Below are 20,043 nucleotides of genomic sequence, written 5' to 3'. Positions count from 1 at the left end.
TTCAATAACCTTTTTTATTTTAAGCGAAAATAAGTATTCTGGTTACAATAATTATTCTTATTACCTTTTCTAGAAATGAAAGGTTGGTCCTTTTTTACATTGAGCTCTGCTGACATTTTTAAGTTGAAACTAAAGAATGTTAATAATTTTGAAATCCTGCTCGACATCATATGTTGGCTGTCACATTATAGACAGCATAGAGGATCTGGTGTGACATCTTAACCCATTGCAAAATTGCTGTATCACAGGCAAAAAACAGGTTCTTGTAGTAAAAAAAATACTGTAATTTAAAAGATTAGTAAAAATCCTGCTTTTGAACAATAAACTGACAAATGCAAATTTCATTGACCCCATTCTTCATTCCTTAACAATCCACGATGAAATTGCATTCTATTGCATTTCATATTTTCTCTTCCTGTCTTCGAATGGTCATTTTTCATTAAGAATATTTGTCCTGAGCATGATTCAACATTTTTCATTAAGAATGCGTTGAACTTAGAATTGAAAGGATGACAGATGCAATCAGACACACAGCCTTGAGTTTGTGTTCACGGTAATTCTATACACTCAATATATTGTGTAAGTTCTTTGTGCCAGCACAGCAACATAGCATGATGTGTATCACAGACACACACCCACCATTGCATGGTGGCATGGCTGAGGTGTTAAGATTCACATCCCTTGTAATATGTACACAATCAATACTAGAGGTGACATTTGAACTAAGCAGACTAGCAGCTAGACATATTAAGCTTTCCAAAGAATATATCATTAGTGTAAATGAATCAAAACAGTGAGACATGAATCTACATTTAAAATTAAGTGATTGCCAACTAGTCAAACCTTACTACAATGGACTCTTGTAATGTTTTAAGGCAAAAGTGCAAACACTTGCAATACGTAATCTCTCTCCCAAGCTGCTTTTTAATTATGTTTTAATATTCTGATGCCAGGAGCCCAATAGTAGTATGTAGTATCATATGTATGTCTACACCTATATTGTCAGAAGTCTTTCCATGTCCAGGAGGAACCCATATAAATAAAGGCAGTTTTTATTAGTCTAAACATTCTTATCAAGGTTAATTTGGTCTCTTCCATGATATAGACGAAAGTGCACTGGTTGCTCAATTCAGGTCTCTCTAAACTTTTCTAAATTGTGATGAAAATGAAATCCCAAATAACCTCGAATGTATGTCACATGCACACCAAGGGAGTTTCCAGTTTTCACATGGGCTCGTAACGGCTTCCACTTATGCCAGTCCCAGCTGCCTCCTTCCACAGGAATTAAACCATGGCATCAATTGAGAGCCACCTGTGCCCATGCCGATGATTGGGAGTTGTCTGTACACACCACACATTTCTTAAAACAAAACAAGGTTTTAACATTCAAGAAAACAGCAAGAAAGGAAGCATTTTTTTGAGTTACCCTTTTTGGAATATATATTTTTATGTTAAAAATACATTCTTTCTGTTCTTGCCTCTGCCATATCATTCCTGACATCAAAAGAAGGTAACAATGAATTCAACCTTGGAAAACTAATGCTATTAATTTTAGGTAGGAAATTTAAAAGTATTGGTGGTAATTATAAGGAAAAATATTTTGTAAATTTGTTCAAAAGGTTTTTGAAAATAGGATACATTCATTGCTGTAAAAATCTTTAACTATGAGGTCAATGTTTTAAATGATGTGTCAGATTCCCCTAACAGGACTAATTTTGTCATCCATTGTGTATTGACTGATGACATTAAAGTGGGATTTCTTAATACACTGCCTATTAATATTATTACCATTCTTGATGTGTATTGATTTGTAAATAGTATCATGCAACATAAGCACATGCATAATCACAGTTACTGCTAAATCAACATCCAATATAGATCTGAATGCCCAGTGCCTATCTGCTAAATGGTTGGTACTATAGCACCTATTTTTATCCAGAAATCTTTATCACATACAATTAAAACCGCTTCAATACTATTCACAATGCAGGCACATGAAAAGCTTTCACGTGATATATAACAAAGAACAAACTTAAGAACAATTAATGAATGTTTGAGCCAAGGACAATGAATTTGAAAAGGAATCTGCTTATTTTGTTGCCTGTTAATGCATGACCACAAGAAACAGTGAAACCTTCATTGATGCAAGAGGCACATAGAGATGAAAATGTCTCTCACATTGCCTATTTCTCATGGGGAAAATTTTAATCATCCTCAACGGGAGGACAAGCTCTCACTTCAACAGAGAATTTTTTTTTTAATTTTTTGGTATAGTTATACTTGCATTGAAATTGAAAGTTAAAAATTAAGTAAAATTTACATCATTGTCAGCATGAATGAATGCTCTACATATATGGTTTCATGCCAAGGGCTATTTCCTTAGTGCTGAGTCCACTTGATAGACTTCAGGTCAATACCTTCTTGAACCATTTCCCAAAGAGGACTGGAAGTAAAAATAATAATGTATGCATTAGTAATATCAAAAAATTTGAAGTTTAGAAGAAGTAACTAGAACAAATTAAAAAATCGACTATTACCTCATCTCTCTGAGACGAACAGCATGTTTGATGCATTTCTCAGCAGTGTAATCCACTTCTTCCATTGTTGTGAAGCGACCCAATCCAAACCTGCAAGGAAACAGTGTCGCCTTTGTATTAAACAAATACACACCTTATTCACAACTTTAGCCAAAAATTCAAACTATTAGGAATGGAAAGAGCCATTTACAACATCCACAAGTTGTACTGATGGGAAATGAGTTATGTTTTGCTGAACCAGGCCTGCTTTAAGACATTTACTGTCGTTTACATTCAATTACAGAGCAGTTGGTGCAAATAATGCGTCTAGAAAAAAAGAAAATGCTACTACATATAGTCTGTCCAAAAAGTATCACAAATTTTGAATTTCCACACGCTACGTATTTTTGATTTTTTTTGTGGTGTCATGTACGGTACCATGTCTCCCTAATGCCAAAACGTTCAGCCATTTTGAATATTTAGTTAATTGTTGACAGCTTGCTTTGCTTTTGCTTGGAAGTGTTTTGGCTTGTCTTTGATTTTTGCCTGTTCCAAAAAATGGATCTTAGAATCTGTATCAAGTTTTATGCAAAAAATGAAATTAAGTGCACGGATGCATTCCAAATGTTGACTGTGGCATATGGAGAAGTTACCTTGGACCGAAGCAACGTTTATCGGGGGTGCAAAATGTTCTCCGAGGGCTGAGAAGATGAGAACGACGAAGAGTGTGCCGGATGCCCGAACACATCAACAACAGACCAAAATATGAATGAAGTGAAGGAAATAGTATTGGCCAATCGTCGAATCACTTTTAGAGAAGTTACTGAGGACGTAAATATATCGATTGGCTCGTGCCATTCCATTTCTACCAATGATTAGGGCACGAAATGGGTCGCTGTGAAATTTGTACCAAAATTGCTTCATTTCAACCAACAACAGCAACACACTAACATTGCTAATGACTCTGTCCGCGACGACCCAAATTTTCTCCAGAGGGTCATAACTGGCGATAAATCATGGGTTAATGGTTATGACGTGGAAACTAAAGCTCAATCATCGAGTTCTTGCCACAGGGTAGAATGGTAAATAAGGAATATTACCTGCAAGTCATGCGCAATTTGTGCAAAGTAATCCGCCACAAACGCCCGGATTTGTGGAAGAACAAATATTGGCTTTTGCACCATGACAACACCCCTGCTCACCAATCGTTGCTTGTGGGCAAATTTTTGGCCAAAAACAACATACCAATAATGCCGCAGCCACCATAATCTCCAGACCTGGCCCCCAGTGACTTTTTCTTGCTCTCGAAACTGAAGATGCCCATGAAAGGACGAATCTACAATACACGATAGACGAGATAAAAACTGCATCGAAGGAGGAGCTGAACAAGATCATAAAAATTGATTTTTTGAAGTGCTTCTAGAATTGGAAAAAAACGTTGGCACAAGTGTATAATATCTAATGGGGATTACTTTGAAGGGGACAAAATAGATATTCATGAATAAATTATTTTTGAAAAAATAAAGAGGTCATGATGCTTTTTGAACATGAACTTTTTGTGCATGAAAAATAAGTACCTCAGGTGAGTAGCGAAATTTCATCAATGACTCCAAAACTGTAATCTAACCTCATCCTGATAGATTGGCACTCCTCAGTTTTTAGGAGATTGATGATTATGTCAATTAATAAATATATCCAAAATAATTTGTGTAATAGTCAGTCTGATAGGTGACCGTAGAGCTCACCAAGTACTTATCTCAAGTAATAGCGCTACCCTGACGAGTGTATAAGGGGGTTTGGCAGATCCTTTCCCTGTGCTGCCTGTGGTTTCCCAGGAAGTTCTGGGGCCCAATTCTTTAACTCTTTATCTTCAGAGAATAGCACTTCCGAATCTCCCAAAACAGCTGATTCTCCAAACCCAAGTCCGCAACTTGTTTTCTACCGAGCAAGAGAAATATGACACACTCTGAGAGAAAATAATCTATCAGCCCAAGTCTGTAAGTCAAAAAGCAACTTCTGGGAGACTCTGATGGTAGAATGCATCATGTATATCCAGAGAAGGGGTCCTTATAGTTTTCTCCTTGGTAAAACTGCGTATTTCTACAGGGATTGGTCAATTGTTTACTAAATTGTGAAGAATGATATGGACCACTAAGATTAATTTCTGCATATTAGGAGTAGTAAGATGGCAGCAATTATGCACGATTCTGTGGAAGATAGTTCTTGAATATTTTTCTTTGATTACTGAAGGAATCCCTACAAAATGGTGCAGTACAATGGTGTTGTGCCCATCTGCTGCCTGTTTGTTTAAGATTGAAGAAGTTCAGTTTCATGTAAACAGTAATCATAATATATGTTCCAAGTAGTAAGTAGTTGACGTGCATGCTAATTGTTGCATACAAATAACGATCATAATACCTAGACTGCAAACAAGCAAGATTGAAGCAGATATGATGAAGTAGGTACTTCAACTTTAAAAATTTTTGTTCTTCTAGGCAACCCGGGCTCCAAGGCTAATTCCTTTATTTTCTGGGAAAATGGTAAGCTTTAGGCAAATTGTTATTCTGTGCAAAATTGATAAATTTTGGTTTAGGTCGAAGTGCTTTATAGGCATCAACCAAATTCCTTCTAACTTTGAGGTACAGACTAAGACAAACACTATAGGACTATGCAAAAACTTCTTTAATTTAATCTGACTTCTTTCATCTATAGCAGTAAATCAATAATAGTAGTCTGTTGTTCCAGGTTATAAGCTAATTATTTCTGTTGTAAACATTTTCTGTAAAAATCATGAAAGGAATGTATTAAATTATAGCGTCATACCATTGATTGATTGACATGAATCATTGACTCTTGTTGCTACTTAGAATTTGAGTTTCAAATATCCATAAGATTGTTTTTCTGTGAATATTGCACTGATATAAATTACTCACATTAATATGCCTAATGTATCTTTCCATAAAGTATTCATACATTAAAAATTGTAATCATATATTTCCATAGACTATGCTTACAGATAAACTTAGTTTAGCCTAAGTGTGTGGCAAGAATCAGTAATTTTATAAATACCGGCAAATGAAGTTTTTTATTTGTAAAAATGGTGACTAAGCTGAAGCAGGTTAACTAACTAATTAGGCTGGATTGAGTTTGCATTATAATGGATGAAAAAGAGTACTTTTATACATTGTGTAGATTAAGTCTATCATCTACCCTTTGGAATTCATTATTAACAAGTATGGTTAACTAGGTATGCCAACTTCATTTTCTCTTCTGTCCAAAAAGAGCTTTTGCTAAGAATTGTAATGATATATGGCTTGACGATATGATAAATGAGGACGACAGTGACCTGCCATTAACTAACACATTCATGCACTATCCATATGACGCAGTGCCATTTTCTACGACAAAAAAGCTGCAGTTCCCTAATTCAATCATAAAACATACATACACCCACCATATTGCCTTATATCCTCATTAATCAGTTCTTGACAAAGGCAATTAAAATTGTCTACAGATCCATCATTATCTCTCTCGTGAATCTTTCAAACATTGCAGTATTTTCTAACTACCATTTCAGAGCCGAAATCAGTTACTCACTTAAGTTTTTAAAATCAAATTTTACTGTCTATTCAGACCATCTCGCCATGATTTGTGCTGGTCAAACTTCATCTACATAAAACTTCTGTCTTACTTGAAGATGAACCAATAATGAATTCCCCGCTTTTCTTCAATGGTAAAATGGTGGAATATAATATTACTATGAGTGGGTAACTTAAGTAATTAAATATTTAGAGCGGATTAAAATTTGGAGGGAGCTATTCCTTGATTCTACACTACAACAGCTGGTAGGATGAGCTTGGTCCGGTCTTGATTAAATGTTTTTTTATCTGCAAGTTTTCCTTTCCTTTACATTGCTTTTCATGATTACTATCTTTAATTTTAGCTGAACGGCTCATGCTGTGTGTGCATTCAAATGTTGTGTCAAGATTTATGATAAAATCACCTATTTTTCCTCTTTACGAAAATAACTACGTTGATACTAATCTCCATGTGGTATATTTTAAGAATTCATCTTCCTATCAATGCAAACGTCCTGGCAGATTTTTGCAGCAGCATCCTCAACAACTTTATTTATCAAAATATTGACCAAATATGAAACATATAAATGCTTTCATGCTACGCATGATACTCATCCGCACAATATGGATTCGGGCGATAGATTTCATTGACTCGCAAAGCACTTCCCACCAGAACTTCTCATCTTCCATAAAATTCTTTGAATCTAGCCTTTCTACCTTCCAGTTGTCAGAAAAAGTTATCTGGCCCAGTTATGGACTTGCATTTGGAGATATCTAGGGACGAAAAATTTTAACATTTCTCCAGGAGAGAAAAGTTACACCCTTGGATCCCTGGTGCCGGAAAAATCACACAGCTTGGGTGAATCTGAGGGTACCCAGAGAGGCATGCATGCCTGGGAATTGAACCTGGGCCCAACGTCAGTAGTCCAACACACTACCCTTGGACTACCACACCCCCTTAATTGTACGAAATATTTTCTTTAATTTGCTCTCCTTTTATCTTAGGTGATCTATTCAGGGTTATTAAGTACATTCAATTGATAAAGAGTAATTCACTCAGAGGAAAAATTGCAGCAGCACACATCGACAATTTTTATGGTATTGTACATTATTTGAAAAGTTCTGCACTATCATCTATCATGAAAATTCTCCCATTCAGGGTATTCAATTGCAGCTTCAAAATTGTTGAAAATCACATTTTGAAAAATCTGACAGTAAATGAGTGAAGGGCATGTTTCAGACTCAATGCAAAATTTCAGTTTAATTGGCATAATAGCTTTAGCATGTTGGAATGATGAATTTTAATATCGAGATGTAAAATGAAATGACCCAATAAAAAGTATTGGCTGACATATGCATAGGGATATTTTTATTGTACACGAGGAAGGACATGCTAATGAGAAGATAAACCACGAAGGTTAAGAAAAAAATTTCAGGAAAAAGATGCATGTCCTTCCTGATATATAATAAAAAAATCCCAATATGCCAGCCAATACTTTTAATAGGGTCATTTAATTTTTTCATCCCAATGTTAAAATTCATGATTCAAACATGCCAAAGCTGATATTCAAATTGAACCGAAATTTTGCAGAGTCTGAAACACACCAAAACTGGAACCAAAATGTTCTCGTGGAAATGTGCAAGACCACTTTCAATGGCTGGTGATACCTGATTGAGGAATGTGCAAGGTCTTCTTCAGCTCCAATGGCTCGCAAGACATAAGAAGGCTCGAGGGAAGCAGATGTGCAGGCACTGCCACTCGATAGGGCAATGTCTTTCAATGCCATCAACAGCGACTCGCCTGTAAATTCAAAGAAAAGGCTTCTTAGAAAAGAAGGCCAGGTGAGCAAGCAACCGAGTATGAGCCTAAGTGTTCCACAAATGTCCTGCTGAAAGATCCAAGGACGTGAAAAGAATGTTATTCATTCGTAATGGCATGCTCATTCATACCCAGGAGCAGAGAGGGAGGGGTCAAGAGATTTAAAATCAGACTTCATATGGAGCATTCAGGAACAATTAACTCACAGCTATAACTTAATAAGCATAACTATTTAACACCCATGAAAAGAAGCCCAGAGAACATTTGCCAATTTTTTTTTTCTAAGGGCCTGAAAATATGGAATATTCAATACACATTCAAGTTCAGTAATTTGAGGTAAGTAGTCATCATAATTACAATTATATTGGTGAGTTCCCACAATGTCTCCACTCATATCAAAATTTTCATCAAATGAGAAATAAATCACAAAATTAATGACTGAATTAAATTGAGCAAGTTTCATACTACTCTCTGAGAGAAAAAGTTGAATAAAACATTATCATTTCATTTGGATTAATTGGCTAGAAGAGAGGACATAAGTTCAGTCATTTCCTCATTCTTTAGACACAACTTCAAAATTGAACTCCTTGCATTAAGGCAAGTAGATACCCTAAAACTGTTTAAAATATATTAAATAATTTTATTTGCATAAGATTGCACTCTGCCTAGTGTATCGTATATTTCAATAATACAACTACTGCATTTCCTAGTCCATAAGATAAACAGGGATATTTCAGGTTAGAATTACGAAAACTATTTGCATCAGACAGAAAGTATCAAAGTATTTTAATTTTCACACTAAATGCAAAGAAAATTGATTTGTTACATTAACAAATTAGTAGCTTTATCAACATTCATTCATTATAGAACCCTAGAAATTCATCACTACAACTAAATCATTTCCTCAGTTATTTTCACTGGGGTTATCACTTTCCTCATACACAGTGTCATCTACACTTCCATCAAGCACATTGTTCATCCCAAATTTTAAAAAGACATTATGATGGTCTCACTTTTGACCTGCTGCCATGACTTTTACCAGCAATCGCAAAAACTAGAAACTGAGAAACATTCCATTCTTCTCACCACTGTGATGTCATGAGTCGGTGCATTTTAACCTTTCTTTCATATCAAATGGCACTGTTTGTGCTATTGTGGTTCTGGAACATACGCACAAACCATTTCTCTCCATTTATCTCTCACAACATGATGTTGCCCCCAAAAATTGGCAATGGACATAGAGATCCCTAATTCTATTGCTTCAATTAAAATCGCTTTTGTAGATACAGTAATCCCATTCTTCCCGTGATTTATTATCTAGTTCTTAATATGTTCCTCAAGCTATTAGGCATTGAGAAGCACATGAACGCAAAGTTTTCTACACTCCTATCTGCATCCACTGAATCAATATGCTGAGATTCCTTCCTTCCTAACCTTTACCACAGTCTTCAACATCCCACTGCCGATCAATATGCCCTTCATCCATTTTTCATGCCTCCTTATGATTTCTCTTAACAATCCCCTCTCCTCCCCCACCATGCTTAGCACTTCCTCATTTGCTTTCCTTTCATTCCACTTCCCCTTTCCATCCTCCTCCACACCCAAATTCCAGAAGCCTTCAATCTACGCCCATCATCCTGCACCAATGACCACAATTCCTCACACTCCACATCAAAGTTTTGACGAGCCTTTTCTTTACATCCTTACTCATCGACCCTGCCATCAATTCCCTCCCTTGGGAAAGCTTCTTCATCTCATAAAATTCATCTTCTTTTGTCCCAACTACTTTGACCATTTTGATCCAGGAAACTTGCTGATAGGTAAACTGTTACACTTGATCCAGTTTATGAAATCTTTTTTAATATTTAACTTAAGTCTTCCTCTTTCTAGAAAACCACATAACCTTCATTTTGTTTATATTTATTTGCATATCATACCTATCGGACTGAGTTTTCAATGCACTCGGCAATGCTTTGCAATTGCTTAACTGACTGAAAAACTACAGCTTGATCATACTCAAACCTGATTTCATGAATTCCCCACCAACTTTCATTTCTATCACCAGTTCTTCCCAAGCCTCATTAGTCATTTCCTCCACAAATACACTGAGCAGCAAAGGTGTAATGAACACCCATGTCTTACTCCTCTTCAAAACACTGCCCATTCGGACTCTCCATCCCCCACTCGCACCAGAGCAGTCAGAGACATACATCTACAGGTTGAGATGCATCTGCAGAGTGCAGAGACATGCATCTACAGGTTGAGAATAAATCTCCTATCCCTCCAGTCTACTCCTATTAAGCAATATTAATTCTGCCCAATTCACTTTATTAAACGTCTTTTTGAAATCTAAAAAACAGAAAAATGCAACCTGATTATATTTTATATCGCTCTCTATTAGTGACTCCATTGCTTCAGTGGCATCATTCATACCTCGCCCCTTCCTGTACCCCAAATGATCATCCCCTTAGCGATCATTTTCCCTGTGTACATCCTCTTATTGATGATCCTGTAAACCACTTAAGCTGCACGCAAAATCAAACTTATTGATCTGCAGTCCACACATATGGCTGCATTTCCTTTTTGAGGGATTGGAAAAAAATCTGATCCGATGAAATCTTCTGACCAAATTCCTGCCTATTAAATGCTACAAATGAGTCCATATAGTCTTCCTCCAACATTTTCCTAAACCTTGAAGTAAATCTGTACAAACGTTATCTACCCCCACAGCCTTATTTGATTTCAATTCTCTTAATGCCCTTTCTATCTTGCCATCACATAAGACCGGACCTAAACTATCTTCATCTTGTTATATTCTCTTTCTATGTCTATCCTTGCTGGCCAACTGTCTTTACTGCATAGTTATTTCATACATTCCTTTCACCTCTTGAATCTTCCCTATTTCAATCAATAATTTTCCAGGCTTATCTTTGATAGTTTGAAAGGATTTTCCCTTCTTACTTTCTGACAGTGCTTTCAACTTCCTATACCGAGCACCAATTTCACCATTTTTCGGTTAACTTTCCATATCCTCGCACTGTGTTTTGCACCACCCTTCTTAAACCCCATTTGTTTCATGCCTCAGTTAATTATTGCACTCACTATCCTTCGTTCTACCTAACTCTGTATTTGCATTCTTCCATTTCGTCCTCTCATCTAAAATCTCATCCTTGTCCTCTAATCATCTTGTCTGTAATCGCTGGTTCCTATAATTTCATTTGTGGCTATTTTTGTTATATGTTCCCATTTTTCCTCCATAGCACTCAACTCCCTTTCCTCATGATATTCTCTACACCCTACTAGTACTACTCTCCCTAGTCGTTCCAGTCATTGCTTCAATATTCCATTTCTTAAATAGTCTTCCTTGTTTTAACTTTCTGAATTGACACTACACTTCAAAATTGCTAAAATGTCAGAAGAGTCCTAGTCCACTCCCAGGAAACTGTGCAATTAGATCATGCTTTCCCTCCAAAATCTGTGCCTAACCATAATATATTCTAACTGATACCTTTCAGTCTCCCTGGATATTTTTCATATATACCTAGACTTGCTTTGGTGTCTCAACTTAGTGTTCATTATGATTATGTCTGATCTTCTACAGAACTGCTTTGGTTTCTATCTATGGCCATTTCTTGCGTGTAAACCATAGTCTCCCACCTTACCACCATCTCTTTTCTTTTGCCTACCATTGTGCTCCTAATCCCCCATCACTAACAGTGTTTCCCTACAGGATCACCCACAATTATGTCCTCCAACTGATCATACCCCCAGTCAACTTCTTCCTGGGGATCAGGATGGTGTGGTAGCTAACATACTGGTTTCCCACTGAGAGGGCCCAGGTTCCAATCCTGGAGATGGTAGATATTTATTTTTCAGAGGTATCCCGATCCCTACTTGAAGTGCTTTATGGAGAGCACTTCGAGGGAGTATGCCATCCGCTGGATGGGACGTGACTTGCAGACCCCTTGGCTCCTTTCGTTAAGAGTGGGCTAATGCTGACACCAGGATTTTTTTCTTCACCCTTCATCCTTTCTCATCCATCCCAAATGGTGCAAATGACTTAAGCTGTCGGTTGGCTCCCCTAAAGCTACTGCAACTACTAAAACTTATTCCTGCTTATGATTGCTTGGTGGCATGTATACCTGAAACAATGATCAAGTTCATTGGTCCAGCCTTTACTTCTACCAATAGTATCCCATTGGTCACTTTTTCCATGCGTACTATATTTCTTCTCACCTTTTTACTCAACATTATGGCTACCCCTTGTTTGCTCTTGTCCTCTCCGCTGTATATAACTCTATAACTAACAATTCAGTAATCCCTACTATCCTTCCATCTCACCTTGCACAGCCCTAAAATATCTACATCTCCTCTTTTCATTTTTCCCTTCATATTTTCTAATTTCCCACTTCTCAACACAGTATTAAGAGTCCAAGTCTCTATTCTAAATAGTTGGGTCTCTTCATTGTTGCTGTCTCTTTCCCTCTGCAGGATTTCATGAGATGTTGACAGCAGAACCCTTGGCCCTTCCGCTGCCGGGCATGACACAACCAATAGAGGACAATAATTTGGGGAAAAAAGCACATGTATGATTTTCAAGAGACTACAGTTGGATACAAACACTATTCAGATGCATTTCTGGTAGGACATATTACTTCGGCACATACACAAAAGACCCTGGTACCAGAATAAATATTATTCCGTACATAATAATAATAATGTACTTCATGACTAACCCTCAATGTACGCAAATGACAGGTTAAGGCATCCAGGATAGGTATGCACAGGATCTCCATTTCGATAGACGTGTGAAACTTGGCTCGTAATTTTGTCCAACAACCTCTTTGACAGCATCTCAATGTATCGGTGATCATACTAGAAAAAGAAGGAAGGACTTTGACAATTTGAAAAAGGCTTCAGCACTTCAATGGCCACTGGGAGAAAAGATAAGCAAGAGGAAGGTCAATTTAGAGGAAGCATGCACGAGTGCCACAATTTGACAGTGCTGCAAACACTCTCTCACATCCATCTCCTTCATTGCGATATCACAGGCCTCGCCAAAGCCAACAACAAGTGGCGTTGGCACAGTTCCACTCCGCATCCCTCTCTCTTGCCCCCCTCCACTCTGGATGGGCTCCAACCGCACCCTAGGCCGGCGCCGTACGTATAATGCACCAATACCTTCCATTGGAAAGAAAATCACATACATTAATCCTGTAAGTACCAGTCAAAACCCACTGTTTCATCACCCATATGAAATGGATAGCTAAGGTCACTTTGATGAAACCCATTTGTAAGACCAAAACCATAATGCTACGTTGAAAATACTTGGCAAACATCTGCTTCACAAACAAAGTGTATCACTCATTTGTATTGGCTCTTACGGTTCTATGTATTTGACAAAGCCTTGCAACACATGTGGAACTTATTTGCAAGAGTTCTTGGTTTATAACTCATTTTGAAAGGCATTCCTGAGAGAGGAAACTGGCATTTTTCCAACACCAAAAACTGCCGCATACACAATTCAGTAAGGCTGTGGAAACATTTACACAGTCAGATGCAAGTTTCTGTCAGGATTCGAGGAAATTGAGAAAGGTGCAGCCTACAATATCAACCACCATTCATATGATCAACTACAAACTTTACAACTTCAGCCTGTTAATTCCTTTTCAGATGACTTACATTTGGTAGTAATGTTTAAATTGTTAGTGAACAAGTTTCTATACATATGTCATCAGAATTCAAAAACTGAGCATTGAAATCTATCATTAATTTTAAATTTTTGTTCAATTTGGCAACAGTGAAATTCATCCCTACATGGTTGGTGGTGATGCTACTACTATCCATGTAACATATTGAAGATCAACCAGAAGTGTGGGTTTATTTGATACAATTCCTTTTGATGCTAGCAATGCTTAGCCCACTTGAGATTGTATTTTACTTCTAGAGGCTGCTTAATTAAAAGCAATGCATCTGGCAAGGTCAAGACTTAGGTTTTTAGAGTTGTTAATTGAGATCAAAGACGTTTCACCAGCAGATGTGATATCTTTGTCCAAACAGCATTTTGTGTAAAGCAGATATGACTTTGTTCCTGTACTAAAAGGGCTATCCTTTGAGAAAATTGATGAACATCTAATTGTAAGTTCATATTGCAAATATTTTTTTATATTTGGTATCATCCTCTGGATTATTCAGCGCAATGCTGTCATTTTTCTTTCAACAATACGAGGTTCTGTCGAGTGTCGCCTTTGTATTAAACAAATACACACCTTAGTCACAACTTTAGCCAAAAATTCAAACTATTAGGAATGGAAAGAGCCATTTACAACATCCACAAGTTGTACTGATGGGAAATGAGTTATGTTTTGCTGAACCAGGCCTGCTTTAAGACATTTACTGTCGTTTACATTCAATTACAGAGCAGTTGGTGCAAATAATGCGTCTAGAAAAAAAGAAAATGCTACTACATATAGTCTGTCCAAAAAGTATCACAAATTTTGAATTTCCACACGCTACGTATTTTTGATTTTTTTTGTGGTGTCATGTACGGTACCATGTCTCCCTAATGCCAAAACGTTCAGCCATTTTGAATATTTAGTTAATTGTTGACAGCTTGCTTTGCTTTTGCTTGGAAGTGTTTTGGCTTGTCTTTGATTTTTGCCTGTTCCAAAAAATGGATCTTAGAATCTGTATCAAGTTTTATGCAAAAAATGAAATTAAGTGCACGGATGCATTCCAAATGTTGACTGTGGCATATGGAGAAGTTACCTTGGACCGAAGCAACGTTTATCGGGGGTGCAAAATGTTCTCCGAGGGCTGAGAAGATGAGAACGACGAAGAGTGTGCCGGATGCCCGAACACATCAACAACAGACCAAAATATGAATGAAGTGAAGGAAATAGTATTGGCCAATCGTCGAATCACTTTTAGAGAAGTTACTGAGGACGTAAATATATCGATTGGCTCGTGCCATTCCATTTCTACCAATGATTAGGGCACGAAATGGGTCGCTGTGAAATTTGTACCAAAATTGCTTCATTTCAACCAACAACAGCAACACACTAACATTGCTAATGACTCTGTCCGCGACGACCCAAATTTTCTCCAGAGGGTCATAACTGGCGATAAATCATGGGTTAATGGTTATGACGTGGAAACTAAAGCTCAATCATCGAGTTCTTGCCACAGGGTAGAATGGTAAATAAGGAATATTACCTGCAAGTCATGCGCAATTTGTGCAAAGTAATCCGCCACAAACGCCCGGATTTGTGGAAGAACAAATATTGGCTTTTGCACCATGACAACACCCCTGCTCACCAATCGTTGCTTGTGGGCAAATTTTTGGCCAAAAACAACATACCAATAATGCCACAGCATAATAATTTCAGATAGGTCCTATTTTATTAGAATTAATTTACTCCTTTACTGCAATTTGACGAAAGCTAGAAGTTTCAATCTTCATTAGGTAAATTAACACAATTTTTTTAACATACCCTTTGGCTGTCATAATTTCGAGATAGTTGCATTAGCCCAACCACATTATTGGGAGCATTATGTGTTGACTAAAACCATCAATTTATCCACCCCCTTTAAAAATCATTTCTCTAAAAAACATTTTCCAGGTTCCTATTGAAAATTACAATCTTCTCATGGTCTGTAAATAGGTTGGCACACAGAACAATTGCTAATTATGTTTTACCGACCCCTTTTTTAACATCTGGAAATATTAACTGTACCTTGTGTATATACATATCATGCAGTAACTTATACTCAGAAAAATAAGAGTGGCTTTACAATGAATAACAGTTAAATCTGTCACAATAACAGATGATGTTAAGATACACATACACGTGAAAACATCAAACCCGCCTATGGTAGCCAAAGGAACAACATCAACGGGCACACAATTGTTTAACATTAACCATTAACATTAACCATTGTTTAAGCCTAACCATTGAAAAAATGAGATTTCACTATTCAAGAAGAATCTATTCGTATATCTTGTTGATGAGTGATTTTAGAGGGTAAATGAATATTTATTAAAAACTTAAGAGAGTATAAAACTCGTAATTTCCTGTCATAGTTGTGATTGTATGTATTTCTACTTGGGAAGTATGTGATTTTATATCCCATTGGCATGCCCTATTTTGATGTCATGTCGGTATTCTCAATACTGTACTCTTTGTCTTCTGGAAAAATAAATATATTATTATAATACCTTTTGGTCCATATATCTTGTGCCCACTAATTGACATCAGGTCAATATTCATATCATTGACATCCAAGGGAACTTTCCCAACAGCCTGAGCAGCATCCGTGTGGAACAACACCTTTTTCTTCCGGCAGAGTGCCCCTGGACGGTTAAAGAGAAGTCATGTCAAAGTCAACAAATGTAATAAATTCCGTATGAGTCTATTTCGTTTGTTTTTAAGTAAAGCTTCACTAATAATCAAACATGCATCCCTGGCATTAAAATGTGGTCATTGGTCAGAACACTGTCCTGCCATAAAATAGATTTAATGAATGAGGACCTTACTAATACTATGCAACCCTGAACCATCTCATGGAGGCCTCCCTCATCAAAGTGGCCACAGAAGCTCTAGATGCAATAGCTGTCAAATCTTGCACCACCTACCTATTTCCTTGACTTTCTGCTTGACACCAATTTCATTATTTACTGTCATTATGGAAACCAGTGATGTGTCAGGCCGAATAGCATCCTCTAACTGGTTCAGATCGACCATGCCAGTAGTATTCCCCACAGGTAAGTAAGTCACCGAAAAACCTTCAGCTTCTAGTGCTCGACAGGAATCAAGGACACATTTATGTTCCTGTGAAAAAGTGCAAATCAGTCTATTAGAAATTTTAAGTTGTCAGCAGCAAAAATGAAACTTGCAGGTGCATAAGGGCTATGTTGTGTATTATCAAAATATTGATAACCTATTGACACTTCCTCTTATTGTTTTCAAGTTTTTACTCCAATTTTTGGCCAATGCTATGCTATTGCAATGAATATTGGAGAAATATCATGTGTTCTTTATCATCATAACGGAGGTCAATATTCACTCACAGTAAAAAATAGGGTGACCACAACTGGGAGGAATTAGACAAATCTACAATGATCAATTGATAAGAGAATGAAGACCACATGTTACTAAAAGACCTGACAAGTAACCCATACATCAAATAATCATACATTGTTCCCACTAGAGTGAGAGAGACTATCATGTGTTTCCTTGACTATTTTTGATAAGTGATACAGTTCCTTGTGTAGTTATGGGTTGACACACCTTATTCAATACACTAACAAAGTTCACTTGATAAACATAACAGTTTCAGGTTTAACTTTGTGGAATTCCTTCATTATGAGGGTAAAACAGAAACTTTACACTTCCACAATAAAGATTTAATGTTTCACGACCATGGTTTCGATCACCTGATGATGATGCACAGCATCGAAACCATGGTCGTGAAATTTAAATCTCTATTGTGGAAGCGTAAAGTTTCTTTTTTACCCTCATAAAGTTCACCTGCCCTCACCTTCCAAATTCGCAGACCTATCATCTTTCAAGTACGTTTGAAATGAGCATCCACCATGATTTATCAATACCATTACAGTAGGGGACGGAAGCTACCAGATTAATCACGTTAAATTTAGATTTCAGACCAAGAACATTTTGATAAGATACATGGACCATTTACTTTGGCGATTTTTTTTGCATAGATTCTTTCCATCCAATTTTAGGAGCTCCATGACCGTAATTTTCCAATGAATGTCCATGGCTAATTCAAATTCGCAGATCAAGCCAGACATTAAATATTTATTAAGGAACCTATTAAAAATAATATTTATAATTTGCAATGGCTATAACATGGGATTAGTACACAGCAGGATATTTGTTATTTAATGACAGCTATCCACATTAAATAGGTTTGTAATTTTCCATAACTTATTTGAGGTACAAGGCATTTAACAGACTTGCGGCATCATCAGGTACAAATTAAAAATGAGGACATCAAGCAAGTCCACGAAAAGAAGCATGAAAGTGTAGAGTATAATGACAGCTGTTTCACCTAGCTAATATAGATAGATAATGGAAACCAATACATTAAAATAAAGCATTATGCTTTCACTTTTTGTTTTGACTAATAATTTATTTGAACATTTATTCAAATAAATACAGAATAAATTTATTGCTTACGGTTTGAGTGGTGATTATATGTTTCTTCTTACTCGAGTAAAAACGCGCCACACCCTTGACGGCTATATTATTACATTCAGTTGCTCCAGACGTAAATATAATCTCTTTTGGGTCACAGCAGATTATGTTTGCCACCTTCTGCAATTGGAAAAAGGCGATGATAAACAGACGACAAGAATCCATAAACTCCTTATCCTAAAAAAAATACTACCATTCGTGGAAACTGGTATATAATTCGAGAAAGGGGAAGGGCAATACAAACCTTACGTGCGTCTTCTACTGCCTTTTCGCTCTCCCACCCGTAAGCATGCGTTCTAGAATGTGGATTTCCATGATAATACGTGAAATACGGTAACATTGCATCTAACACCCTAGGATCCTAGAAGAACAGTTTTGAAAAATACGTACATGTTTAAGTAGGATAGACATTGAAGTGAATGAAAAGCACTACATACCATTGGCGTTGTAGCTTGCGCATCCAAGTATAAAGGCCTGGCTGTTTCAGGGTCTAGTTCTGCAAGAAAATATATGCATTCGCATCGTTACCTCAAATTTTTGTGAGACTAAAACACGCTTAAAAACACAGCAATCAGTATGACTCCATGTGTGACCAATGTGACAATAGTTTAAACTCAATGATTAATACCTATCTTTTTCAGACCGTTTCCATTACTGGCGTTGCTAACTTGCTTTTCTTTCGAGCCACATTTTATACTTCCACTGTGCAATGATCGTAGATTATTCTGCACAGAATTCCGTAGGAACTTTACACGCACTTGTTGCAACATTTTATGGCAATACGCTGTAGTGTATCTTCTATAATTTAACAGCCTAAAATAAACGATTATGACAGTACTATACACCTATTCAACGATTATCCATGATTAATATCCCATGTCAAATTTACACCGCCGCTGCCCTACGCAGAAATGAAGTTTCTTCGACGCGTAAGAATTATCGCGTTTCATTTGACAAATAATTTTCGCGGTATACATTTGATTACAATTCTCTCTTGATGAAACGTTTAGTATCTGTTCTGGATAAATGTTTATTTACTAATAATTATTCATGGAATCAATCAAAATGGTATTTTGTTATTACAATCTCATAGAGAGGACGCAGATAATCCGTAAGTGCGCCGATTCGTCTTTCCAACTACTATTTTGAATTTTTATTGCGATGTTAAATTCTTTAAGTTCATCAGTTATAAGTAGAACTCTGACGGCAGCTACAACTTCATTGCAAACTTTCAGCCAATAATAGCGTTGATGATTGGCAATCATGCTCAAAAAGCGCTCAAATCTCTTAATCTCTCGCGGGAATACGAAGCATATGTTTATTTTACAGGTATAAATAGCCCTCTATTTTAGAACTTGTGGTCATCGTAATCATTCTGCGTCCATATTATCATATTGCGTTTTTGTTACCCCATTTTTCTTGTATCATTCTTCTCACTACTCATCCCTCATTTATTTATTTGTTGCCATGGTGAATGGTAACATTGGACCGTTTGAAGAGCCATAAGAAAACCTAATGCCATATAAGGTTTTCTACCTGTAATAGAGGTAAACTTGTGCCAATGCCAATACAAACCATTTAACGACTCTTAATTTTACTATTAGATAAACTAAAGTGTTGCATCGATGTTCAGTATTTCCTAAGAAATGGTCACATCGACGGTATTTTAGTAATGATCAGTTCCAGCAATTCTAACACTATGTGACCGTCCCTTTCTTAATGGCCCAAAACACTTGGGTGAGGTAATTAAGTACTCCGATATTTCTTAGTTTTATATTTGTTATTTTCCCTGAGTGACATTGTTGAATTTTTCAATACAGATGACATATGAATTCCAGCAAAATAGATGTCACTTAACGTTAATGTAGTTCTAAAGGACTTTGCGTTTCCTCATGAAAGAATTTATTGCT

General features: G+C 36.7%; 1 protein-coding gene across 1 annotated transcript; it reads right to left on the bottom strand.

The window, feature by feature from the left end:
* Positions 1–1,774: 1,774 nt before the first annotated feature.
* Nfs1 (Nfs1 cysteine desulfurase) lies at positions 1,775–19,055 on the bottom strand. The gene is made up of 11 exons (XM_071599069.1): positions 18,762–19,055; positions 18,571–18,629; positions 18,378–18,494; positions 18,116–18,253; positions 16,549–16,744; positions 16,132–16,266; positions 12,937–13,094; positions 12,650–12,788; positions 7,763–7,895; positions 2,538–2,627; positions 1,775–2,443 (listed from the first exon to the last, which is right to left on the bottom strand). The coding sequence occupies exons 1-11, from the start codon at positions 18,901–18,903 to the stop codon at positions 2,380–2,382; spliced, it is 1,371 nt and encodes a 456-aa protein (XP_071455170.1). The 5' UTR covers positions 18,904–19,055; the 3' UTR covers positions 1,775–2,379.
* Between the last annotated feature and the right edge of the window lie 988 nt (positions 19,056–20,043).

Source organism: Hetaerina americana, unplaced genomic scaffold (assembly GCF_022747635.1).
Source record: "Hetaerina americana unplaced genomic scaffold, ioHetAmer1.1.p SCAF_103, whole genome shotgun sequence".
In the NCBI taxonomy this organism is placed as follows: domain Eukaryota; kingdom Metazoa; phylum Arthropoda; class Insecta; order Odonata; family Calopterygidae; genus Hetaerina; species Hetaerina americana.
Note: the sequence above shows the minus strand (reverse complement) of the source record. Positions and strands in the feature narration are given on the sequence as shown.